Source organism: Etheostoma cragini, chromosome 8 (assembly GCF_013103735.1).
Source record: "Etheostoma cragini isolate CJK2018 chromosome 8, CSU_Ecrag_1.0, whole genome shotgun sequence".
In the NCBI taxonomy this organism is placed as follows: domain Eukaryota; kingdom Metazoa; phylum Chordata; class Actinopteri; order Perciformes; family Percidae; genus Etheostoma; species Etheostoma cragini.
The window spans coordinates 7,030,970-7,057,753 of record NC_048414.1 but is presented as its reverse complement, the minus strand read 5'-3'; the positions used below and the strand labels follow the sequence as shown (position 1 = coordinate 7,057,753).

Here is a 26,784-nt window from a genome sequence, read left to right as displayed (position 1 = left end):
TAAAATATTTTTATTTGTCTTTGCAGAGCTGAAACGATTAGTTGATTAGTCAGTTAATCGGTTATTGATTGCCAGAGAACTATTTGACTATTAAAACTATTTACTTTATGTCAATGTCAAACATTTCATAGTCCATGGTATTGAAATTGTTTAAGACTTTGTGGGTTTGGATTGTTGATCGGACAAAACATGCATGTGTACGTACTTTTACTAAAGTAACATTTTCAATGCAGGACTTTACTCCTATTTTTACACTTTTACAGTATTAGTACTTGGATCTGAAAACCTCCAACACTGTTCTTGCAGAATTTAAACACTGTGACTCTTCTGTCTCAGCTCCTGCACATTAAGAGTAATAAGTACCTGACGGTGAACAAGCGTCTCCCTGCTTTGCTTGAGAAGAACGCCATGCGGGTTTCTTTGGACCCGGCCGGGAACGAGGGCTCCTGGTTCTACATTCAACCCTTCTGGAAGCTCCGCAGTGAAGGAGATAATGTAGGTCTCTGTCCACTTAGCGCTACACACATTTCTACAGAAAACCAAGTACTGATCAACAACGTGACATTTCTCTCACTTGAACAGCAGATGTCAACCTTTTAATCCTATACATTGTCAGTTCATTGTTCGTCCTGTCCCAGTAACATTTCTGATTTTGTCCTTTCCCCTCTTGGCTTTAGCATCGTATGGTTAAAGGTATTGCTCCTGATTGTGCATGGTGTTTGTGCATTATGAGGTCAGACACAGAATGTCACGTAAAAAGCATGGATGCACCGGCCTTTCCATTGCATGTTAGACGTTTAGGTTGAGCTTTAAAAGCATCCAGTCGGGTTGTTATCACTGATGCTGTTTCATTGTATTTAAATTGTTTTTGAATATACCAGCAAAGCACAGAGATAAGTGTGATGAACAACCCGTTTCTAAAGCCACAGTATGCTTGTGTGTGGCTGGTTAACAGTAGATACTGCAAAGACTCTATTATAAGTTTGATTGGGTAAGCGAGCATGAATTATGCAAGCGATGAAACAATGACAGGCAGTGTACTTTCCAGTTCCCATATTTCTGTATGCTGCATTCATGTCCACTCACCATGGTACGGATGAACTTTTTTGCTGTGAGCAGCTCAACTGCTCTCATGTGAACCTAAGCCTGTTGCCCTGTTCACATAGCGCCTTTTTTCTTTTCGAATTTTTTAATAAGGGGGTGTTTGCAGACTACAGACTTCAGCCCCTTGCATGGACACACACTCACTGTAAATTCTTGTATAATCCATTTACCGACCAACACTTCTTGAAGTTTACCAACCGGTGTCTCCCCCTGTGCTGGGATATGACTGTCTCTTATTGGTTTTAAGGTGGTGGTTGGAGACAAGGTGGTGCTGATGCCAGTGAACGCAGGGCAGCCTCTTCATGCCAGTAACATTGAGCTGCTTGACAACGCCGGCTGCAAAGAGGTGGGACTATTTAATGTATAGTGTTTCTATCAGTATTGAACCAATTCAGTATAGCTGTAATTAAAATGGAGAAGTTCCGATACAATTTTTCCCCTTCCCGATTCCGATATGTGAAAACTTGTATATGCAGATCCAATACCAGTGTTAATATTTTTACAGCTGTATGCTCCTATCCTTGTACAAATGTTAGATGGTTGCTATCATTGTTGTACAGTCTTGCTCAAGTTAAACCCTTTGTAAAACATGAACAAATACAGAGATGAGAGAGAATGAATGCCATGGAACTTTCTTTTCTTATCTACATTCAGTCATAACAGATAAAGAACAATATAACCTACTTTTAAGGTTGATTTTTCTCTTTTTTTCAGGCCTCAATTACATAGTAGCGTATCAGTTTATAGAGTCACATACTATCATCTATCGTCTTAGTCATTTAACTGTGGTTGAAACAACACAATGGTGACGTTACATGGATTTTAATGGACTGTGTGTATGATAAGTATTTAATTTCATGTTGTGTTTTTCCTTTCTCTCTGCTTCATGCTGCAGGTTAATGCTGTTAACTGTACCACCAGCTGGAAGGTAACATTGTTCATGAAGTTTAGCGACTACAGGGAAGACGTGCTAAAGGGGGTATGTTTTTTTAATTTATCTATCTGTTTCCTCATTGCATCTTTTAAGCACGACTGCATCTGGTTTCCATGTTTTCAGAGCAAACTGCATTTAGTTATCTTGCGTCGGTCTCACGTTTTGCTTGTGTCCTCTGTCAGGGAGACGTGGTGAGGCTCTTTCACGCTGAGCAGGAGAAGTTTCTGACCTGTGACGAGTACAAGAAGCAGCAGCACGTCTTCCTTAGGACCACATTGCGGCAGTCTGCCACCTCCGCCACCAGCTCCAAGGCTCTCTGGGAGATTGAGGTGAAACTCGCACAAGGATTTAAAGCATATCACTTTTTTTGCCATTGATACTTCATTAAATGATTGATATTAAAATGTATCTTTTTTTTCAGAAAGGATGTTCATTTATCATGCTCTGGTGACTTTGTTCTGTTCACTGACAATTTAAACATATGTGGTGTCCCTTTTAGTAACAACCATACACCAACTCAGTTTTACATAAACATAAATCAACAAATGATGTGTTTTTAAGCACTTAAATTCACAGTTTTGTTGTAACTAAGGAACATTATCGCACACATTTAGGCCATAATTTCCCCTCTGAGAATACAAACGGTCAGCCACCTTAACCTGTATTTCTTGTAATCTCCTATATGGTTTACTGGACACTATGTTCCTCTTTATCAGTGTGCACTAAGTTGAAGTTCCTGTTGTCCCTCTGTTGCCAGAATGTACATATGTTACCATATTAATTACTGACATGTTGCGCTAGAATGACAAACACAAATTCCTATTGTACTTGGCACAAAGGGTGTCACCAGGTGACAGACTAAAAACTGGAAGTCATTTGGTTTGTGAGTTATTCTCACTTTGAATAACTTCTCTAAATAAAATAAATCATTCTCTGACTGCTACTAAATCAATCCTATCCAACAAAGAGCTGTTATGTCTGCTAAACAAAACCAGAAACTAAATGAGCAGCGTCATTGTATCTAAGCTGAAAACTGTGAGCCATTTTCTAAAAGTACTGTATCAGAGGATTCTACGGATTCAACGGATTCTTCTGGGTATGTAATGCTTCTTATTTTTTGTTTTTGTTCCAGGTTGTGCACTATGACCCCTGCAGAGGTGGAGCCGGCCAGTGGAACAGTCTTTTCCGCTTCAAACACCTGGCGACCGGGAATTACCTTGCAGCTGAGGTGAATTTTATATAAATAAAATGAAAGGCTAAATTAAGCTGCTTCTCATTGTGTTTAATTCTATATTGTTTCTATCAGTTTTGGTGTTTAATTCTACAGTGCTTTTGAAGAGTAGTTTCTACTTATATAAAACACTGCTTTGTATCTGCTTTACAATTTCTGAATATGCACAGTTAAAGGGGATTTTAGGTGATGTGCTGTAGATGGCAGTATTCCCATTGATATGGCCACCATTGCCTGTCTGCTGTTGAATGGTTTGTATTTTAGGGTGATGGTGGATGATAATGACATGATTATCATCAGAGCTTTTCATATATGAGTTCACTGACCGCTCAAGTTCTCTGCAGGTGAACCCTGAATTCAAAGACAACACAGTGGAGCCCAAAAGAGAGGTGAGTCAGTCACACAAGCACGCTTAGCTGCAAAGTCACATACACCCGATATCAGACTGGCTAGTACTAACATGTACGTGATTGTAGATGCTAAGTTAATATTTGTAATTCAAAATGCCAGCAGTGCAAATATCATTTCACACCATAGATGAGCCAGATTCACTTAAAGAGAGAATGAGTTGGTGAAGAGGAGAGAAGATTATACAAGTGTTTTAGTGGAAAGGACAATTACCTCAGCAGTTGTATATTGTCTGTCCAACTTCAAGCCCATCCCTGTCTCCTCATCCTTTTTATTATGCAACACCACCAGTTGTGTTACACTCACACCATCTCTGAGTCTATATCTATATCTTTCTTTCAGCTCTTAGCTACTTTGCACATTTGTATTCTGGCAGTGCAAGGAACACGCACACAAACTCCCTCAGTCTCGCACACTTTCTCATGCACATGCTGAATTTCAGACACACAGGGGGCTCCTTACATAACGTCTGGGTGTGGGGGTGCCCTGTGAGAGGGGATGGAGGAGAGGCAGACGTGCTGTCTGCTCTGCTCCACTCGCCTGTGCTAAGCTGGTGGGGTGAGTCACCAGCAGAGGGGGAGAGAAGGAGGAGGGGAGAGGAGTGGGAGGATAGAGAAGCTGAGGCATGGAGGCAGCTCTGGGGAGCTTCCCAGTGACATGCAGAGAACAGTGGGAGAAATTAACCCTCGCCATTATGTGATGCATCTGCACAGTGCACACTGTACCAGCCTACATACTGCAGTGCCTAACACACCACACAGAGAAGTCATGGCTCTCTGGCTACATCTCTGTGTAATTTGATACCTCATTAGTGTAAGAAGCTGTGAGCGTATAGTTTGGCTCACATCCGTTCATCCTCCATTGTAGATTTTATCAACAGTTGGGCTCATTTATCAGAATTTACATGAGCATGTGTCGAAAGATATGGCAACATAACAAAAAATATTTCTATGTTCAGCTTGGCATTGGCTTACAAATACTCAACATAATAGTTCTTTACTGAGATGAGGCTGAATTTGTATGACAGCAGTACACCAGTTTATGAGGAAATGTAAAGAGTATAGTATAAAGTATGTGGACAATTTAAAATTGTGGCCTAGTGCTGCTGGGCATAAAGATAAGAGGACGTGTTGTCCTGCTAATCAGCACTTTTGAGAAGTGGGATCCAGTTATCTGGAAAAATGGCTCAAAAAAAGTTGCTGAATAATCTTCTGTTGATGGACTAATTAAATAATTGATTTATCAACTTATTGTACCTACATTAATGAAATAATCAATTTAACACATCAGTTTAGGCTCTGAAAACTTCTAATGGGATCTTGCACTTAACTGTGACACTTTAGTGACTCAACAAATATTACAATCCATTTGTGGAAACATCTTACAGAGTAATCAATAACCAAATCAATGATTAGTTTCAGCAGGTACCTGCGCCAAGCAAGGTCCATTGACTTGCAGAAGTGTAAACACACACTTGTGGGAACAAGCTTTGCATGCATCTTTCTTTCATAGACTTGAAAATGGACTGAACATGTAGCACTGTGTATTGGATGTTTAATGATTGTCAGGACAGTATAAAATCTACTGTGTTAGTATTGATAAACAACTAAACTGTCTGTTGCTTTTAGACCGCAGGTGCTAATTTCTACTGTGTGTGTGTGTGTGTGTTGCAGAATGAGACAGATACTTTGTTCTCCAAGAGGAAGCATCAAGCAGCAGAGAAGATTGCTTTCACCCTGGTTTCTGTTCCCCATGGGAATGACATTGCTTCTCTGTTTGAGCTGGATGCCACCACTCTACAGCGGGCCGACTGTCTCGTGCCCAGGTCAGTCATTTTGGGCATCCATAACAACAAGTTACATCTGCTGTAGTTGTATCCATGGGGTACTGTAACTTGAGTTGACAGCACAAAGCACAGCAGTTCTTGTCAGAAAATCTACCATTAGGCTGAAATAATATCACTTATTTTGACTCCAAACCATCTGCTTTAATACATTTGTATTCAAGTAAGTATTATTTTGTTGTTGTTTATCTGAAATGGAAAAAAAACAAGACTTGTTACTGGATAATTTCACAAATAATTGGAACTGAAATTCAAGCTAATGAAATTTTCTAATTCTATTCTATAGACTATAGACAGAAGAGTAAGGAGAGCCGTACTAGCTGCTCTGTGAGGCTGTACTTGGGCCAAGCAGTGCTTTGAGCAAAATGCCAATGTCAGCATGTTAACATGTTCACATGACATTGCTAACATGCTGATGTTTAGCAAGTATGACGTTTAATATCTTAGCATGCTAATATTTTCTAATTCACATTAAACAAAAAGAACAGTTGAGGCTGGTGTTAATATCATTAGTTTTCCAGGTATTGGAAGGGCATCACTTAAGTTATTACAATTCATCCTGTGGGGGACATGAGTGTCATGGCAATCCATTACTTGTTGCTAAGATATTTCAGTCTGGATCAAAGTAGTGGACCAAACAACTAGCCGACATTACTATCCCTTAAGCCATGCTAACAGCTAACTGACTGACCAGGATGGATACTTTTTAGTTCAACAACAGCAGTAAGCATACAATAAATCATGTATGTCACTGTAAATGACTTGTCCCATGCTTCCTCAGAAACTCCTATGTCAGACTTAGGCACCTGTGCACCAACACCTGGGTGACGAGCACCAATGTTCCCATCGATTCAGAGGAGGAGCGTCCGGTAATGCTCAAGGTTGGACACACACACACACACACACACACACACACATACTTGGGTAAAACAAACATGGATGCATTATTTGGACATTTCTTTTGGCTGTTACAATAGATCGGTACCTGTCCCACTAAAGAGGACAAGGAGGCTTTTGCCATCGTATCTGTTCCGCTGTCGGAGGTCAGAGACTTAGACTTTGCTAACGATGCCAACAAGGTCCTGGAGTCCACTGTGAGGAAGCTTCAGTACGGCAACATCGCTCAGAATGAGAGGAGGTACAGATGCACGAGCGTGACAACACAGGTGACACAAGACGGTGTGCATATTTTATGATTTCACATGTTATTTTTGTCTTCATATATATTTTAGGTTTGTGACTAAGCTCCTGGAGGACCTGGCTTTCTTTGTGTGCATGGTACCAAACAACGGCCAGGATGTTCTGTCAGTGGTCACCTCCACACCCAATCGAGAGAGGCAGAAACTCATGAGGGAACAGAACATCCTTGCCCAGGTCAGCACAAACACTTCTGTGTGTCGTTGCAGAATGCAGATTGATCTGAAGTTTAACATTGATTGACAGTGATGACAAAGTGAAAATCTTAAATTATTGCATTTCCACAGATTGGCCTTCAAAAAATTTAATACTGAAGTATTTTCCTGTTATAGTCCGTAGATGCTTGGTTGGTTCTCCATCATAGTATATGCGTTACTGTTCCTCCAGATCTTTGGCATCCTGAAGGCTCCATTTACAGATCAGGGGGATGGTCCAATGCTAAAATTGGAGGATTTGGGAGACCAGCGCTATGCTCACTTCAAGTACATGTTGAGACTCTGCTACAGGGTGATACGCCACTCCCAACAGGACTATCGCAAGAACCAGGCATGTTTCTGTCTTCTAACAAGTCTAATGTGAAGTATTCATTGAGTTTGTCAGGCTCATTATCAACAAATATCACAGGGATTTGGGGAAGCTTAAACATGGAGAGATGGCTTTTTGACTAGGAGCTTGATAGTATAGATTCTGATGACCACAGCTGCGAAAATCAAGAAACCTAAGTAGTGCTCAAACCGTTGTCCATTTGAGGATCAACAGAAAGAAAGAAAATCTTGAATTTGTCTGAGCTCACATATATTTTTATGAGATAAGAAATAGCACATTTGGCTTTTGCTGCTACTGTCACATACTGATGTATGATCTACAGTATTAGCTAGCCAGCTATTAAGCTAACCTTAACTACTCCTGCATAACTTTGTATGCTAATTGATTTGAATGACTTAGGACATCATTTTACTTGTGTAACTGTTGTCCTGAATTTTAGCATTTTACAGATAAAAGTGTGTGGTTTTATTACAAGAGTAAAACAGGAAGATAACACAAGGTACCTTGCTAGAAGACACGTTTGTTGTTTATGGTTTCCTGCTTTTATTTGAATTTGCCTCACTCTTAGCCAGGCCATCTAATAATTGCTCCATTAAAGCAACGGGCCTTCTCTTTTCAATAGATATTTTGACATGTCCCAGTAGTAAAAGGGCAACTGTAAATAGTAAAATGAACGCTCACACTGCCATGTCCCAATGTGACACTTGAATAAAACAGAACCATTGTCAAAGATGCAATAGGTAAGACTTATAAAACCAACTCCCCCTTTTTATTTTATTTTTTTATTTTTAAAGGTAATTTTTTTGTGGCATTTTAGGCCCTATTGACAGGATAGCTGAAGTAATGAAAGTGGAGGGGGGGGGGGGCGGACAACGACGACACGCAGCAAAGGGCTGCAGGTCAGAATCAAACCCTGGCCCGCTGCGTCGAGGAGCAAACCTCCACAAAATACGCCCCCCATCCACCAGCCGCGCCCTCCAGGCCCCATAAAACTAACTTTCTGTCATATCTCCTGAAACTGACCCTATGTATGAGTAGAACTACATGAGGCAGGTAATTTAAAAAAAAAAAAATTCTAGCTCCTCTGGCACCAGCTAAATCATTAATGAGTTAAATGATTTTGTCAGTAGATGCATAGATAGAACCCATCGCCATTTGGTGGATGTGAAGGGCAGCTCTCAAGTGTACTGTAACTATTGGTAGTCTTGCATTGCCAGACCTTACACTGCAGCGCTGCAACTCTCCCCTGATGATGTTGAAATGAAGGCGAGATGCGGTGATTCATCATATTTTTATGCTCTCATCTCTACATCTTTACTCAGACATTTTCTCTGAACTTCATTTCACCATCACTTCTATCAAAAGTGTTTATAACCATATGTCTCTTGTGCCACGTAGGAATATATAGCCAAAAAGTTCTCAATCATGCAGTCTCAGATTGGGTATGAGATCCTGGCTGAGGACACAATCACTGCTCTGCTGCACAACAACCGAAAGCTGCTGGAAAAACACATCACAGCCAAAGAGATTGAGACCTTCGTCAACCTGCTGAGGCGCAACAGAGAGCCCAGGTTAGACATGTTGGCCTACACCTCCAGAAGAGTAGATGATCCGAGGGAACAATTTAATAATGAAAAGTATACAAAAAATTTGACATTGTGCATGAAAATTAGTAGTCATACATAACACTTTGGTAACACAAGGTCTGAACCCTATGGCAAGGACACAGGATATCGGAGAATAATGCGATCTAATACATACTGTATGTAAATCTTACCTACTCTACTTTTGTGAAATAATTTAGATTCTTATCAGAAATTCAACTCTAACCTTCCCTCTACGGTTGCTGTGGCACCATATTTTGTGGTGGGGTATTGGTGTTGCAGTTATTGTGTTTCCCCCTGCTTTTCATGTCAAAATACAATAGAGTATATACTGTAAGAGCCATATCTGTCAAAAAAAAAAATAGAGGAATGAAGAATTTTCACATGTAAAAAAAGGGGGGAGACAAAGATGTTGCTAAAACATTGTGTGTTTGAACATTTGTTAAGCGTTATGATTCATTTGTGCTATATTCATCCAGATTCCTGGATTATCTGTCTGATCTCTGCGTGTCCAACAAGACTGCCATCCCCGTCACACAGGAGCTTATCTGTAAATTTATGTTGAACCCCACCAACGCAGATATCCTCATCCAGACCAAGTGAGTCATACCTGTGGTATCTATATTTAAAACATCCACTTTGATCCTGTCATATTTCATTCGTTCATTTTTAAACCTGTACAAACACTCACATTCAGTAAAGCGTGTGCTGAACCCTCCAGTGTGCTTTTGTGAAATGGATATTTTCAGCAGCAGCAGCTCTACATCAGAGTGTAATGTTTGCAGTTTTTCTTGTAACTGCTTTATGTCACACTCTCCTTCGCCCCCAGACTAATCTCTAACACAGAGACCACCCTTGAGTCCTCTCTGCTGCAGGAGGAGGTGGAGGAGGAGGAGGCTTGGCTCTACTGGATCGACGGCCACAAGGAGCCTCACGGCAAATCCATTCGCCACCTCGCCCAGGATGCTAAGGGCAACCACAAGATGGATGTAGACATTATCACCTATTATAGGTGACAATGGAAATCTTGCTTTTAATTCCCCTTTCCCCTGTAACACAAACATGTCTGAATGAAGCAAGCAGTAGTATTTTTTTTTCTTCTCTTTTCTCTTTTCGTTCCATGTCCAATCTGCAAAACAAAATCGGTAACACTACTTAAAGCTTTCTACATAAGAGTGACACGACACATAAACCCTAACCATAACTTGATGACAAAACCAACACTTCCTTAAAGAAGTGTTATGTCATAAACGTTTATGACTCGTTTAAAGTGTTTTATGTCACATTCATGACAGTTTCATGTCACTCTTATGTAGATACCTTCAAGTAAAGTGCAACCCCAAAAGATATAAAATAAAACCATGTCCCTCGTCTTGTCTGTAGGTACCAGTTGAACCTCTTTGCTAAAATGTGTCTGGACCGTCAGTACCTAGCCATCAACCAGATCTCCTGTCAGCTACCAGTGGATCTGATCCTGCGCTGCATGTTTGACGACTGCCTACCCTACAACCTCAGAGCCTCCTTCTGTCGTCTCATGCTGCACATGCATGTGGACCGGGACCCACAGGAGGCTGTAGTGCCTGTACGCTACGCCCGCCTCTGGACCGAGATCCCCTCCAAGATCACCATCCACGAGTGAGCGTCTGTCTGTGTAATTACGTGTGTTATGTGCATCGTACTGTATTCTGTACTGTATTTTGCTAGTCCCCACATGGAGATTATTGTTGCGCTTTTCCACAGGTTTGAGTATGAGTCCACTGACACGTCAAGAGAGGAGATGAAGAGGAAGTTTGCTCCCACCATGGAGTTTGTGGAAGAATACCTTAAAGATGTGGTCAGCCAGCCTTTTCCATTCGGGGATAATGACAAGAATGAACTCACGTTAGAGGTAAAGTAAACTGTTTCATCCACATTTATTTTCTCACAGGCTATTCCCGTCTCAAATTGTGCCTCATGGATCTTTCATGGGCTGCTGCCGCAAAGGTTTTGACCATGATATTTCACTTCTCCCCTCCAGGTGGTAAATCTGGCTCGACACTTGGTTTACTTTGGATTCTATAGCTTTAGTGAGCTGCTGCGTCTCACACGCACTCTGCTGGCCATCCTGGATATTGTCCAGCACCCACTCAGCTTCATGAACAAACTCAACAAGAGCCCAGAGGCCGGTCAGTGCAGTTACACAGCATAAGTGCTTCTGTAATTGCGTTGGTCAATTATGGTTCACTCTTTTATGTAGCGCTTTAAACAGAGTAAAACTTTGTTTTGTTGTTTTCTAGTTCAGGGATTAAGATAATTGAATCTGTATGAAGCAATTCCATAAATTGGGTAATAAAATATAACATTGTTTAGTTTAAAATGAATAATAGCCTAGCGTCGGTAGTCCTCAGGTTTCTTTATTTTGGGGGCCTTTTTAAGGCTTTTATTTTGACAGGACAGATGAAGACATGAAAGGGGAGCGAGCGGGAATGACATGCAACAAAGGGCCGCAGGTCGGAGTCAAACCTCCATATATATGCGCCCACTCTACCAGTGGAGCTAACCGGCCACAGTCCTCAGTTTTCAATTTTGAAAATTCGGATGCAGCAGTTAAAAATGTATATATGAGCATGGCATAGTGTAGACATGTCCATAGGAGGACAAATATGACTTTCTGCAAGTCAAATAATGGACAGATCTGCTTTTGGAAGTGAATTAGGATAGATTGCAAATAGATTGAAAAAACTTTCTGTTATGTTTAACATAAGCGGACAAAGTGATAAATAAAACAGTGTGGTATTGTTTAACGGACTAGAAACAATAACTGGTGCTTTATGTTTATTCAGCTGATGTGGCCTTTGTTTGACACATAGTCAAAGTGTCACATACTTGAAGTGAATTATGTCAACTATGTTAATGGAAGTGATTTTTACACACACACCATGCAAAATGTGTGAAGATGAATGTTTCCTTTTAGGCAACAATGTCCTGCGTACGATCCATGGAGTTGGGGAAATGATGACTCAGATTATGTTGAGTCGAGGTGTGCCACACAGCCTCCCTGACAGCTCTCCGTCACTGCGCTACGGGAGAGGACACTTCCTACCAGACAATGACGATGTCATGGTGATGGACACTAAGCTGAAGATCATTGAGATCCTGCAAGTAAGTGCTACCCACAGAATGCACAGTAGTGATGGTCAAATGAAGCTTCGCAAACCACTGTCTTTATTTTCGGAGCTCACTAGATGGCGCTCTTTGTTCAACAAAGGGTTGAAAACACACTGAATGGCGATTCCTTTAACCTTTTTCTTTGAAGAAAAAGTGCTATCTAGTGAGCTCAGAAAATAAAGATAGTGGTTTGCGAAGTTTCATTAGACCATCACTAATGTACGGTACATTTAGGGATTTCTGGTGAAATTTTGGCATTATTAAAAAAAAAAAATGTTTTAATGTGTGTGTGTGTGTGCTTTTTGTTCCTCTGTCAGTTTATCCTGAGCGTAAGGTTGGATTATAGGATCACATACTTGTTGTCCATCTACAAGAAAGAATTTGGGGACAAGACCATAACTGACAGCTCTGCCTCTTTGGCTGATATGCCCCAAATGACACGTGAGACTTTATTCTCTACTCTTGCAAAGTACAAAAGCTTTATTTTCAAGTCCAAAATGAGGTGTATACTGACCTGTTAACTTTCTTTTGTCTCCAGCTTCTGAACCTGACATAGATGAGATTGCAACCAAAGCAGAGAGCATGTTTGCAGGGAGGTAGGTAAAATAGTGCATGAATACACTTTACTTTTGAATGACCTGGGTCTCTTTGGAAACAATTGCTTTAAAACCTTCGTCAAAGCTTTATTGTGCACATGTATTATTTCAGCTCGGAGCTAAGTGCAGTGGAACTGGATGATGAGGGTGGCCGGACGTTTTTGAGGGTTCTGATCCATCTCATCATGCAAGATTACCCTCCAATGGTGTCTGGCTCACTGCAGCTCATGTTCAAACACTTCAGCCAAAGAGCTGAGGTCCTGCAGGCCTTCAAACAGGTAACGACACAACAGTTACACTCAAGCATTTTATACTTGGAGAGCTGACAGGGTGTAGCATTAGGCACTTCCTCAGTTTGGATTAGGAGGTTTCTCCACAAGGTCAAATAGCAGCTGTTGGAAATTGTCTCACTAAGAGCTTCCTTGGCTGGAATCTAGAGCTGCAAAAGCTCTTTGTTTTTACACACATTTGTTTTTTAATGTCTTTTATGTCTGGTTAATTTCTAATCCTGTGTGTCTTCCAGGTCCAGCTGCTAGTGTCTGAGCAGGATGTAGAGAACTACAAGCAGATCAAGGCCGACCTGGATCAGCTGCGTCTGACTGTTGAAAAGTCAGAGCTGTGGGTGGAGAAGAGTGGAGTCTACAGCAGCGAAGACCTGGGGGTCAGGCAGGACAAAGAACAAAACAATGAGGTGGTGTACCATCATTTAAAGGGGACCTATTATGGTACATAGCATTTTCAGGGGTTCATACTTGTATTTTGTGATTCTTATTTTTTTTATATCGAAGGAATTGCACAATACAGGTTGCATCAAACAGTAAGTTTTCCTCCAGTTTTTCTTTTTTCTAAACAGGAACAAGATTACCCTCATCCATGTTTACATGCTTTATTGTTAAAAGAACACTCTTTAATTTTTCTCATCCTGCCCATAGCTACTGCCCCTGTATATAACCTCTGTATGAGACTCTTTGTTGGAGCGCCTGTCTCTTTAAGCCCCCCTCCCGAAAAAGCCTGATTTTAGTGTGACATTTATTTATCCACGAGAAGTTAATATATTTATCTTAAACATCCCATCAGTTATTTAGCTGCACTGGAAGTGGCTTCTTTGTTTGTTGTTATTGTTCATCAAAGCTGATGGAAAGCTTTTCTGTTGATTTAGTACTAATAATGAATAATCTGTGTCTGGCAGAACAGGAATCTGCTGTAAATCCATTTTTTTATTAGTCAGTCCTGCATGTAGCGTGTGTTTTACGTCAATATTTTTATTCAAATACACCTTGGCAGTGCCCAGCAAGTCAACTGGCATGCCTCCAGCTACCAGTCTCTACTCTGTACTTCCCTCCGTACCCCCCCTTGATACCTCCGTAGCTACTGCCACTCCGAGCTGGTTTAGCTGCTATATAAATATTGTGAAAGTATTAAAATACTCAATGCACACAGCCGGTATTCACTAAATGTGCCTTTTAAAAAGCCATCAGGACATCCCTACGGTTGTGATGTCACAACTATACTATTTATAGGTAGAAAGTGCCGCTACAGTGCCGTTACAGTTTTTGCCTGGCTGCAATGATCGTACAGAAATGCCGATAGCGCAGATGCGAAGGACTGTGGACAAGCTGACCAATCAGAGAAGTGTAAGCTTTTTTCTGTAGTGTGGCTTAAAGGGACTAAAACGGAGTCTTTCAGACAGAGGATGAATACGGGTATATGTAGACAGACAGTAAGAGAATTTGTTTTTTTTATATTGAATAGTGAGTAAATAGTGAATGTACTAAAGGCTTGTTTTTTCTTCATGTATTCGTGCTGCCAGGAGGTTGTCTTGAGCCCAGTACAAGATGGAGATAATAAACCTCAAATTGACAGCAACAAAGCAAACAACTACAACATTGTGAAAGAGGTGAAAGGTCCATTTCTTTATTTCCAGGCTTTTCTTATCTTTTTATTCTGTAATTTATTTGACATAAGTGTGTCTAATATTTAGATCCTACTGCGGCTCAGTAAGCTGTGCTATCCCAGTAAGAAGAGTCGTGTGCAGCAGCAGAGGCTGCTGAAGAACATGGGGGCCCATACTGTGGTACTGGACCTGCTGCAGATCCCCTATGAGAAGGTGAGGAACAACGTCCAACTGGATGTTTCAGTGAACATTTGCATAATGTGGTTTCTTGAAAACACGCTGTCTTACATTCACTCTAATAATCTGTCCTTTGCTTGTTTCTGCTTTTACACAGAGTGATGAGAAGATGAATGAGATCATGACCCTGGCACATGTGTTTCTGCAAAATTTCTGCAGAGGAAATCCTCAGAACCAAGTTCTGCTGCATAAACATTTGAACCTCTTCCTCACTCCTGGGGTAAAATGATATTACTTTGCTGTACCTTTTCCTTGTTGACTTGCCTTACTTTCTAGGGAGTTTCTTTTTCTAGTACAGAATGCAGTAGCATCAACTGTGTGTGTGTTGGTGTGACCCTCGACAAAAAAGGACTGACTGTCACCCCGAGTTGGTCCAAAAAGTGCCTTGGAATACACTGAAGTGATGCTGACTTGAGCGTACGTTCTGCGTGTGCGCGAGACATAACACGTCTCCGTAACAGCAGTTGGCGTTAATCTGTGTTGTTAATGAAATCCATCAGCTGATTGGAGGAACGTGTAACGTAGGTCTGGCCTCTCTGGAATTTCAAAAACAAGCATAATGGCGGCTCGGTCAGAATACGATCTCGTATTTTATGAAAATAATTTGATTCATCATGTCAAATTGTCGTCTCCTAAACACACCAGACAGACTCGAGTCACCGACTTTGTCAGACTGTCTGATGGCCGGTAATCGGGTTTGTGTGTCAGCACCTTTTAAATTCTTAGTTATGTTATCCTATGTTATGTTATACAAATAAATGAAGACACTGTTTGCTTTTTGAACTTGTCTTCTATCATGGCTCCCACTTTTCACCAGTTGCTTGAGGCTGAGACGATGCGTCACATCTTTATGAACAACTGCCAGCTGTGCAATGAGATCAGCGACCGCGTGGTCCATCATTTTGTCCACTGCATTGAAACACATGGAAGACACGTCCAGTACCTCAAGTTTCTGGAAACTATTGTGAAATCTGATGGGAAGAATGTCAAGAAATGTCAGGACAAAGTCATGACTGAGGTGAGAATATTTCTTTTTTTCAAATGAAAGCCTTTTGATTAATTCGTTAGTTAGTCATTTTTTATTTTTTTTTCCTTTGGGTATCTGTTTGTGTCCAGCTTGTGAATGGAGGCGAGGACGTGCTAGTGTTCTACAACGACCGCTCCTCGTTCCCACTGTTGCTGCAGATGATGGGCTCCGAGCGAGATCGGACTGAAGAGGATGGAGCTCTGGCTTACCACAACACGCTTGTGGAGCTCCTGGCGGCCTGCACCGAGGGCAAGAACGTTTACACAGAGCTGAAATGTAACTCTCTGCTGCCACTGGACGACATTGTCAAAGTTGTCACTAATGTCAACTGTATACCAGAGGTAACAGCTAGATGATTTTATTATAATAACATACCTTGAGTTTTTTTGTTCTATGTAATGTAGTTTTTAATTTTGTTACATCTTTGGATACATTTTATGTCTCTTTTATCTGAAAGTAAGCAGGCACCTTATTTCTTTATCCACCAGGTGAAAATTGCTTACGTGAACTTTGTGAATCACTGCTACGTGGACACAGAGGTAGAAATGAAGGAGATCTACACCTCCAACCATATCTGGAAGCTCTTTGACAACTTCCTGGTGGACATGTCCAGTGTAAGGCTCTGTCAGATTGAAAGGTCACCCATGTTTGCCTGACACTTTTCTAATGAGGCGTACTCATATGCTAAATCCATTGGTATGCTGCATGTGCAGAGAAAAGGATATGTGGATGTGATGTGAGTGTGAGCTTATTCAGAAGTTTTCCTCTATTTCCTTTTTGTATTTAAGGTGTGCAACAGTACCACAGACCGAAACCATGCCGATTTGGCCCTGGAGAAGTATGTGACAGAGACAGTGATGGCCATTGTCAAGGGTTTCTTCAGCTCACCTTTCTCTGTTAACCACTCCAACCTGCAGGTATTGTTTTTCACCTCTGACAAGCAAGTGAAATGTGTCCGCAGAGGGAGGCTCACTCATGGCTTGTCCAAATCCTTTGCCAACTTTTAGCCACTTTACAGTAAAAAGATTTGACAGCAGACTGCCTCCTATACCGCACCATCGCCTGGGACCTCCTTATTTTATTTTAGACATTTGTACCTAAAGCAGAAGTTTGAGGTGTTTTACGCAGAACTCTGCAATAATGTCTCCTATCAGAAACAATATTGAAGTTTTACCATCAGAATTATCTCTGTCTTGCTCAACACGTATGCCCCTTTTTTAAAACAGCATTCCCTGCTCCCTCTTCACAGACGAACCAGTCAGTCTTTATCAAGCTGCTCCAGTCTTCTTTCAGGATCTACAACTGCACCTGGATCAACTCCGCTCAGAAGGCTAATATTGAGAGCTGTATCAAAACACTGGCTGACGTTGGTGAGTGTTGCAACTCTGCTGACCAGCCTTTGAATGTGAACATTAAAGTGAAAAAATGCATTGGAACAAAGTGTAAATTGCTAATAAATGTAAAGGTAAAATGTATTTACGGTGCTTTAAAAATAAAATAAAATCACATGACATCAAAATATTTGTTCTTCCCCAGCTAAGGCACGGGCCATAGCCATCCCAGTGGATCTGGACAGTCAGGTCAACACTTTGTCTCTCAAGGTCCATAGCAACATGGTGCAGCGAGCCGCCAAAGACTGGAGGACCTCTGCCCGCACACGACCACGCAAGGAGACCCTGGGTGGTCCTGACTACAAGAACATCATTGAAAAACTTCAGGTGCACATTTTTTTAACAAGACCTTGAGTTTACAGCCACACTAGCAGAACTGCCAATGCATGTTCACAATCTTAGTTTAGTAGGTAAGTATACTAAGATCTTCTGATTAGCGGGTCAAGTTGTTGGCAATGCTATTATTTTGCAGGTATCGGTCACATTTTTTACTTTATGTTGGCACTAGATAAAACGTTAAGAGATCACCAAAGTTATTAAAATTCATCCTGAGGGCAACATGAATGTCTGGACCTGATGGCAAATCCAATGATAGTTGTCATCCCCAAATTGTCAACCTCATTGCGACACTAGAGAAAATTTCAGTGGATAACCAAAGTTACTAGGCTGCCTCCTTTGGGGCTTTCTGTACACCATTTCATGGCAATCCAACCCACATTTGTTGAGATATTTCAGTCATCACCTAACCAACATTGCCGAATTGTGACGTTTTATAGGGGGGGTTCTGAATGGTATTTAGCCGTATCAATCTCTCCAGGACAGCATTTGACTGAGCTTTTATGTGTGTGTGTCTGTGACGAACAGGGGGTTGTGTCCCTTCTGGAGGAACAGTTCAGTCCAAAGGTTCACGCAGAGTTTTCTGTGTTGGTGGATGTTCTTCACAGCCCAGAGCTGCTGTTTCCAGAGGCTGCACGGTTACGCTGTGAGAGTGGAGCTTTCATGTCCAAGTAAGTCACTGCCAATAACCTGTGTAAGGAACAAAGAACACATTCCTCATTTTTGTAGGCCTGGAGGCCACATGTAAGGGCTCTGACACACCAACCCGATTGCCAACCGTCGGACTGACTGCCTCCCCGAGTTGGTCCAAAAAGTGCCTTGGAACACACTGACGTAACATTGACTTGATTGTACATTCTGCGTCTACGCGAGACATAATACGTCTCCATAACAGGGAGAAGTAAGAGAATGACGGGGTTTAGCTTTGAGTAGCCACACTAGAGTCATAGTGCCTATGTTTTCTGACCACAGTGGGAAATAGCTCAGTTACCAATGACAAAAACAGAGCTTGGTCTTGTCAATGGAACCCTTTGGCACCTTTAAAAAAAAAGTAAACTTTCCATTCAGACTCTTATTGGCATCATGTAATATATTTCATTAAAAGAATTAGTTTGATACATCATCAAACCTCCAGGGGTGCTGGTACTCTGCCGCTGCATGATCTGAAAGAAGATTTCACATGTGGTGATCAATAAAGTATTGCTTTGTTTTTACATGTGAGCCAGTGACTGCTTTAACAGGACACAGCTGTGAATGATACGGCACTTCTCTTGTCCCTCTGTCAGACTGATCAAACACACCAAGAAGCTTATGGACAATGAGGAGAAGCTGTGTATCAAGATCCTGCAAACACTCAGAGAGATGCTGGACAAGAAGGAATGCTTTCAGGAGGCTGTAAGTACTTAAACCTGCATGGAAAGAATGTCACAGAAACGTGGTTATAATTATACTGTTAGTCATCTTTTATAAGAAAAACCTTTGTTCTTCGAGAAAATGGTATTAATCTCTCATGGTTACATGAATGGACGAAATGGACGAATTAGGTAAAATAATCTCAAAGTTTGCTGTGGATTTAGCCCTGTGTTCCAGTTCCAGCAATGCTGTACTCCCATCAGCAGTGCGGTGTAGTCCTTGTTTTCTTCTAGGTCTGTCGGCCCAGGGCCCAGACTCCCGTTCATCAGTATGCTGTGGGCCTCTCTGTTGTTACATAAGAAAGGGAGGCACTTGAGGACACACTCACACTGAGAGGGAGAATAGGAGGGAGTAAGTAAGGGAAGGAGGAGGAAGAGGAGGGCAGCCAGCCCCGAACAAATAAATCAATACTGCAGCGAGTGGGGGGTTGCAGGAGCCCATCTCCTGCTGCACCCCCTCTGGAACGTGAATGACAAAAGTTGGTAGAGGACACTTAAAGTGATGGCTGCGTGTGTATGTTTGTGTGCACCAAGGGTGTGTAGGGTGACGGCCAAATTACAAAAAAATGTCAGGTAATCACCTTTTGGAAGGTGGACGGGAGTTTATTCCAGCTGTGTGGTGGAGTAGGTGACGCTGAGCAATTCACACAACACAAAATGTGCTGCTCAGGTTGAGACCTCAATCAGTGTGCTTAAAAAAATCTTAGTATGGAGAGAAAATAAACATTGTTTGAATTTCCTAGAGCACCTTTAGAAAGCTGGGAGCAGCATGTGTTGCTGTCCTCTGAACATGTGGGATTTCGTACAGACATGAGTATTTCTGGCTGACAATGCTGTCCTACTAAAGGCTGTTATTGTTGCACCACAACATCACTTGTTTGAATGGAATGTATGCATGTGTCATTACCCTCTCTTTCAGTGTAATCTCATTAGTAATACTGTCAAGACTACCTTTCTCAATATAGTAAATGTCAGTCACTTAGAGTTCCAAGAGCAGTCAGAGTTTTGTTTTCCCTATTTCTTTTGCGTCATGTGTCAGTCAAACTGTTTTTCGAAAGACAAATGGTTCAGTTGTGTGTGTGGAATATGATCAGATGAATTCAAAGTGGAAAAACAGTCACTTTTAGAAGCGGCTCGACGCATTCGAGCAGCCAGACAATGCAGTAACAATATGTGAAATGTCAGTTTGTGTAGGTGTGTGTAAGTGTGCTCAAGCATGTATTTGTGGCCTCTCTTTGTCATATCCCTGTAGCCCTGAGTGTGGAGCTGCAGCCTCACTGCACAGGGGAGAGAGAGAGAGAGAGAGAGAGAGAAAAAAAACGATTGATGGAAATAATGAGAGAGAGAGAGGCAGACAGAAAAAAACAGAAGGAGAGAGAGACAGAGTGACAGCATAGGCAGCAGAGGTTGGTGGCTCCCCTGGGGTGCAATGAGTGGGTGGAGGAGAGTGAGAGAAAGAGATGGAGTGAGAGTGATTGAGGGAGGGAGGGAGGGAGGGAGGCAGGCAGCCATGTGAGGAGCCATGTGAGTAGAATGGGAAAAAAGTGGGCAGCGACTACAGGGTGAGGGATTGGAGAGAAGCGGAGTCTGCTCAGTCCATGAGGAGACAGGGCAGGGGGTGCGCTTACGTAACAGCCTGCAGTGCCTGAGCCAGCGTCACGTGCACCATCACGTTCTCCTTCCCTCCCTCCCTCCTTCCTTCCTTCCTCTCACTCCTCTGTCTGCTCTCTGCCTCTTTCTTCCTCTTTTGCCCCGTCCATGTTTTGTCTCAGTCTATCGCGTTCTGTCTACACGCCCAAGTTATTTTTCTATCTCTCTCCCCTCTAGTCCCACTCGGCTCTCTGCTTGCCTGGGTCATGCCAGGAGCGCTGGTCAGGCAGCCGGGGGGAAAGTCTGCAGCAGTCACAGTATAGAGGTTAAAAAATGGCTTCATAAATGTGTGTGTGCTCTCACTTGCCCTCAAGATGTCTTGGGTGACAGACTTGAAAGAAGGGTCCTGTAAATATTAAATATGAGGAAATATGCATAAAATACCCTTTCAGACTTAGTTTGGAAATGTTTTCTCATTAGTCTATACTTATATGGTTGTCAAATACTTTGAAAAACTAAACCATTAATGCAACAATTCGACCCTGAAGACGTTTGGACTTCCCTACCCTGTCTGTGACACTCGCCTGCAAGAGGATTTGTTGCCTCGGAATAACTAAATCTTTCAATGTGGGCCACAAAAATGTAGTTTCATTTAAAGCTAAGTAATTGATAAATCACTTGGGCACTCTATTATTTCACAAACGTTACTCAAACAGGAATGAGTTATGCATTAGTTGGAGACTATTTTCAGCTGTAGATTAATATACGTTTGATGCGCTCCCAATTTTTTTAAGCTCCAGGATGGTATACTGTATGCATAAGAAAACAACGGTCATGTTGATTAAAATGACACCGTGGAGCTCTGGTGGCTAAGATGCATAAAATATACTATGATTACAATGTCATCAGTTTAATTCTGGGAACTTTAAAAAATGCCCTCCAAACTACTTAAAGCAACACTAGGGAACTTTTCCCCGTTTAGTGCTACAGGTTGGACGTTATTTCTCAGTGTAACTACAGCTCCCCTACCGGATCTGGCAAACTTGCATAGTGCGGTTATAGCCAGTATAGACCCTCAAAGTAAATGCAGAAGTGCCGTGCACCCTAGCGTTGCCTTAAAACGTAACAATGTATATGCTTTGGACAACATTTACTCAATATGCATGCTCTCAAAATAAACTGCAGTGCTTGTGTTTATCATAATAAGGGTCACCGAGTTTACAGACTGTAGTACTTACTGTTGACAAAAGGGAAAAATATAGAATACCACTAGACTTATCCTTTAATAATAATCCTTTTTATCAATTTTCTGTGAACACACAGGCATTTATATTTGAGATGAGACAGGATGAACATTTCATTTCATGATTATAGTGACTAAAGATATCTTTATTACCTCTGTATTGTTAAAATGGGCTGAAAATAGTCAAAGTAATCATGCATCGCTGTTGGGAGGGTTTTGTCTTGTTTAGCCGTCCCTGCAGTCCCTTGCTTTGTGCAAGATACTGAACCCCAAGTTGCATCCCAATACTGCGCCATCGGAGTCTAAATGAGTGTGGCTCCTTGTAAGGCATTATGAATGCGTGTGAATGGTTCCTGTACTATGTAAAAAGCGCTTTGTAGTTGTTGAGATTAGAAAAGCGCTATATAAGAACAGTCCATTTACATTTGGCTTGCTAAAAAGCTAAAAGCCATTTGTTCATGGATTTTCCTTAGTGCAGATTTAAATGGACACAACCATAAGGAAGCACACAACCATTATAAACAAAGCAATGTGAAACTGTGCGTGTAAGAATTGGGCTGGACAAAATATACCTTGAGTTTTTCAAAGCGTGGTAATCAAACAATGTTTTAATGATAAGTCAAATTGAAAACGGTAATACCAACCGTCTAGAATTTTACAGTGGTTTGTAATAAAGCCAGGAACTGTTTCGTCACCTAATGCATATGCATGTAATGTGCTGTTAGGTGTTCGTATGTCCATGTGCAGAGTGTCTTCTTGTTCACAGATGACTGAAAAAGTAAGTTATGTAAACCAGTCTTGCACCATGTTTCTTTTTCCTACCTTTCCCACTCATCCCTTTTATTCTCACGCTGTCTGTCTGTCTGTCTGTCTGTCTGGCTGTCTGTCCGTCCTTCTTCCTCTTCCTGTGCATCTTTTTTTTTCTTGCTTGCCAAGTTTCACACCACCTGCCCAAGGCAAAGCAGATTTACAGATTACCACCCTCTTGATACTAAGCACATCACTCAGATGCATGTATACGGAAAGCCTTGCTCACACACACACACACACACACACACACACACACACACACACACACACACACACACACACACAAACACTCAGACATGCAGTGTGCTGGCTGTCCCTGTGTAAGCTCACCCTGCAAGGTTTTCCCTGGTTGTCTGTCTACTAGTGGGAGTAGTGGAACATGGCTTAGGTTCATCCACAGCGGGTCAGGCAGGCGGAGGGCTGGGTGAGCTCGTGGATACTGTGTACGTTTTGACCTTTGGGTGAATTCAGGCAGACACATCATGCTGAGTCAAGTCAGAAAGTTGGATTTAGGAAATTTAGAATCTGCAGTAAATCTGGACTCTGAATAAATAAAATAAATGAATTCATAAATCTCCGTCTTATGCCAAAAATAATTATAATTATTCTATTTTGACATTTTTTTATTATGTTTGTCATGTATGTTTTACTACATGAGTTTGTGCTGAAAAGGTCTGTCTTTCCTTCCTTCCTTCCTTTCTTCCTCTGGCCCTCACTTTCCTCGGCATATCAGTTTGGTGTTTGTTGAGTATTATGTTTTGGTTTCCATGACGATGAGGGATTAGCATAGGTTGTTGTGTTTCTGGTCTTGCCGTGACTGGGCACAGGAAGTTTATGTACCTTGTGTAGAAATGCCCTCAGACCAGGAGCCTGCCGAACTATTTAAGCTCCAAGCCACGGAGGAAAAAGACGTCATGTAAAAACCACCAACTAAAAATTGTAAAAGGCCTGGACCTCAGAGCCTCATGCATCTGACAGCCACTATGAATGAGATTAGTTGTCATTGTGAACAGTATTTTGACACAGTTCACAGTGTGTTATTTCCAACTGATTACATGTGAGTAAGGTCACTTGTGCTCAGGGAGGAATGTGATAGGCGGTGACAGGGTGAATGGGTGAATTGGAACTTATTTTTTGACTGATATGCTTGCTTTTGCTAAGGCACATATCTGGTGGACAAAATAATTGAAACACTTTAGAATAACATATACCCTGCAGTAAATAAGAATTGAGTTGCCTTCATTTTATCTGATATCTCTTTAGTCAATGTTCATCATTGTCTACCTGTGACCATAGTTCCTCTTTGCCAACACCGTTTTCCTACATTTGGCACATACCGCGTGTCATATCAGCATATAAGACCTTTCACATCACACAATTTGGCAATATTTGCAACAGATTTTTCAAATTTTTATGAGAATAGTAATCACAACTCTGTTAAAGCTGCAAATTTGTATATGGCTGACTTATGTAGATTATTTAATTGTGACTGAATACGTTAGTCACCAATACTTGAAAAAAGTGGACACTCGCCAACACTAAGGGGGAAAAACTCAAACTTCAGACTCAAAAATAACAATTGAGATGATTCACCACCTCAAATAAATGAACCAGACCAAGGGCCCTATTTAACAATCTAAGCGCTCAGCGTGAAGCACATGGCGCAGGTGCGTTTAGGGCGCTGGACGGGAAATTGACAACTGCGTTGGTCCTAAATTAGCAAAGACACTTGCGTTGGTCCCTGCACTGCGCTGCGCCAGGTGCAAGATAGGGCCCTATGAGTCTACGGCCCTATTAGTAGCTCTATGAGGCTGTACTTAGTCACAACTGTTCCTTGAGCTAAATGCCAAGAATCACAATGCTAACATGCTTATGTTTAGCAGTTAACAATTTAAACCAGCAAACACAGCAGGGCTTTTTGATTGTAAAGTATTTCTTTTATTTTGTCCTGCCTTGTATGCTGAGTACCAAAGAGGCAGATGAAACAAACAACCCTTGTGTGTACATTACCTGCTTACCTACCTTCAACATCACTTCCTGACAATCACCATCAGCTCCTAACAATGTTAGTGAATCACATGTAAAACGTCTACAGTGAACCCGCCAGCTAACAGTCGAATGAATGCTTGTTTACGCTGCTGATCTTGTGTTTCCCTGAACCAGTCTCACCAATTGCTCTCACATGTGGGCATAATTTGTTTTTCCTGATGTGCTTGTTGTGGAATTGAAGCTTAAAAAACATTATAAATGGCGGCATGTGATGTGTGTCTCCGTGCTTGAGTGTCTCTGACTGAGTTTTATCAGATGCATGTACCTTGGTAGACCCTTTTGACCCTGTGCACAAAGCTGCTGAGCTACCTGTAGTGGCCGTGGGTCAAGAAACATTTCATGTCCTACAGAAATGGGGAGAATTGAAACGAGGAAAAATGGTTCAGTTTGCCTTAGTCTAACTTAATTGAAAAGCATCACCTAACATTGTTCACCACAGCCCAGTATTAAAGGGCATATGTCTTACACTGTATACCTGGCCGTAGCCAGAATTTTAGAAATCATACGTTTTTCACATTCAATTATTTTTTTCTGTAAAATGTATTTAAATGCAGCACTCTTTTTCTGGGAAATTCTTGAAAACATAACCAAATTCCCAGAAAAGTACAGATAGCATGACCACATTGTCCTAAATGGCAGATGCAGGCTGTCTGTGTCTTCCCACATCTCTCTTACTTCAGGTTCCCAAAGTGTGTACTTAAACAGCAGGATAATGTCATTGTATGTGTCTTGATTTCTTGAATTTTGTCCTATTCATGAAATAACTCCCTTGGAGAGAAAGCTTTGCAAAACCACATTGATATGAATATGTGTTGTATTACAGACTGCTCCCAGTTTTCAGTTTCACTCGTGTTCCAAGCTGTGGGGAAGAACACTGACTTCTGAGAGACATCTCAAGTCTTTGTTATATAACGTGCAACTCATGCTTTTACTGTACGTGATCAGATTGAGTTTCAGTATGTTTTAGTATAATGTGCTAATCTACAACAACAATAAAAGTTAGAGTTTCAGTTTGAAACTTTGTACTGAACAAAGTGTGTTGACTGCAGTTTCTGCTGGGACCTAAATGTTGCTTCCTGATGGTAAAGTTGCTGGATGTTGATCAGCCCTCACATGGCCTGTGGGGAAGCTGTACTGTGCCACAGTGTTCTTGATCAGCGTTCCCCATTATTGACAAAAGACACACACCCAGAGTCCTCTCATGTTTCTGTTGTGGGAAAAGTAACACAGAAAAGAAATGGTTTGGGTAACATTCTTCTCCTGTGTGCTCTAAGTCTCTGCTATAATCAACCTTGTCTGATCTGAGCAGCTCAAGTCTCCTGGCAGTGCTGTCTTGGTCCACAGCTGATGCTGCACTCCGCTGCCTGTGAGTGTTTTCAGACCACCTAAAGAAGCATAAGGCACTTTTTTGTCTTTCACTTTTTCTCTGGGCATTTCTCCGAAGTGGGAGAGATCTGCAGACAGCAGAGCTGCGAGGGGGCTGGTAGAGGGAGGGGTGGAGAGGTGGTGCGAGGACGCAGGAGGTGGGGATCGGCAGCTCATCCACTGCTTGGACACCAAAACCGCAGTGTGGCGTGTCGGTGCACAATTTAAAAAACACCACGACTGTCTGCTCCTTGCTGGGTTTTGTTTGTTCTTCTCCTCTCATCACCCCACTCCCCCACCCTCACTCTTACTTCTGTCAGCTCTTCTACCTCTATGTCTATCTCTCCTTTCTTTCTCATGGCTCTTACATCACCTGACTGGAGTTTTTTCTCGTCGATGCAGCAGCAAGCAGATGAGTCAGGCTGGGCCGACTCCTCTCCTCTCGTATCCTCTCTGCGGACTGCATTGCCCAGAAGGGAGGCGAACAAGAGCAAAACCTGTCACCCCCATCCTCTTTTCAACTTTCCCCACAGAGCGTTTCTTTCACTGGTTTCAGAGTGGTGCAAAACCATCACGTCCTCTGTCAGAAAAGGGGAAATGTTAAGTCAAACATGATATAATCTGTAATAAGTCAAAGAACGTGCATTAGGATGCATTGCCTTGCAGAGCGTTTTGCCGAGTTTGTAGTTGCACTTAGATTGTCTGTGCATTACTGTGTGGAAATGAGAGAGGCTAGCTCAATGGATTCTCACCTTCAGTTCAAGGTGTGTGTGTGTGTGTGTGTGTGTGTGTGTGTGTGTGTGTGTGTGTGTGTGTGTGT

General features: G+C 41.8%; 1 protein-coding gene across 1 annotated transcript in view; it reads left to right on the top strand.

Annotated features, from left to right (window-relative positions):
• Positions 1-26,784, top strand: part of itpr2 (inositol 1,4,5-trisphosphate receptor, type 2) — a 59,207-nt gene that overhangs the window by 9,053 nt on the left and 23,370 nt on the right. Inside the window, exons 5-37 of the mRNA XM_034879379.1 lie at positions 337-495; positions 1,352-1,450; positions 2,000-2,083; positions 2,221-2,367; positions 3,171-3,266; positions 3,614-3,658; positions 5,351-5,502; positions 6,302-6,401; positions 6,498-6,658; positions 6,753-6,894; positions 7,105-7,263; positions 8,662-8,834; positions 9,347-9,466; positions 9,697-9,879; positions 10,251-10,502; positions 10,608-10,755; positions 10,885-11,032; positions 11,821-12,008; positions 12,332-12,455; positions 12,553-12,610; positions 12,723-12,888; positions 13,134-13,301; positions 14,421-14,507; positions 14,592-14,717; positions 14,839-14,961; positions 15,559-15,759; positions 15,858-16,109; positions 16,257-16,382; positions 16,557-16,685; positions 17,018-17,138; positions 17,305-17,486; positions 18,024-18,166; positions 18,782-18,890. Coding sequence (XP_034735270.1) covers positions 337-495; positions 1,352-1,450; positions 2,000-2,083; positions 2,221-2,367; positions 3,171-3,266; positions 3,614-3,658; positions 5,351-5,502; positions 6,302-6,401; positions 6,498-6,658; positions 6,753-6,894; positions 7,105-7,263; positions 8,662-8,834; positions 9,347-9,466; positions 9,697-9,879; positions 10,251-10,502; positions 10,608-10,755; positions 10,885-11,032; positions 11,821-12,008; positions 12,332-12,455; positions 12,553-12,610; positions 12,723-12,888; positions 13,134-13,301; positions 14,421-14,507; positions 14,592-14,717; positions 14,839-14,961; positions 15,559-15,759; positions 15,858-16,109; positions 16,257-16,382; positions 16,557-16,685; positions 17,018-17,138; positions 17,305-17,486; positions 18,024-18,166; positions 18,782-18,890 — 4,671 coding nt within the window. The remainder of the gene's footprint in view (positions 1-336; positions 496-1,351; positions 1,451-1,999; positions 2,084-2,220; positions 2,368-3,170; positions 3,267-3,613; positions 3,659-5,350; positions 5,503-6,301; positions 6,402-6,497; positions 6,659-6,752; positions 6,895-7,104; positions 7,264-8,661; positions 8,835-9,346; positions 9,467-9,696; positions 9,880-10,250; positions 10,503-10,607; positions 10,756-10,884; positions 11,033-11,820; positions 12,009-12,331; positions 12,456-12,552; positions 12,611-12,722; positions 12,889-13,133; positions 13,302-14,420; positions 14,508-14,591; positions 14,718-14,838; positions 14,962-15,558; positions 15,760-15,857; positions 16,110-16,256; positions 16,383-16,556; positions 16,686-17,017; positions 17,139-17,304; positions 17,487-18,023; positions 18,167-18,781; positions 18,891-26,784) is intronic.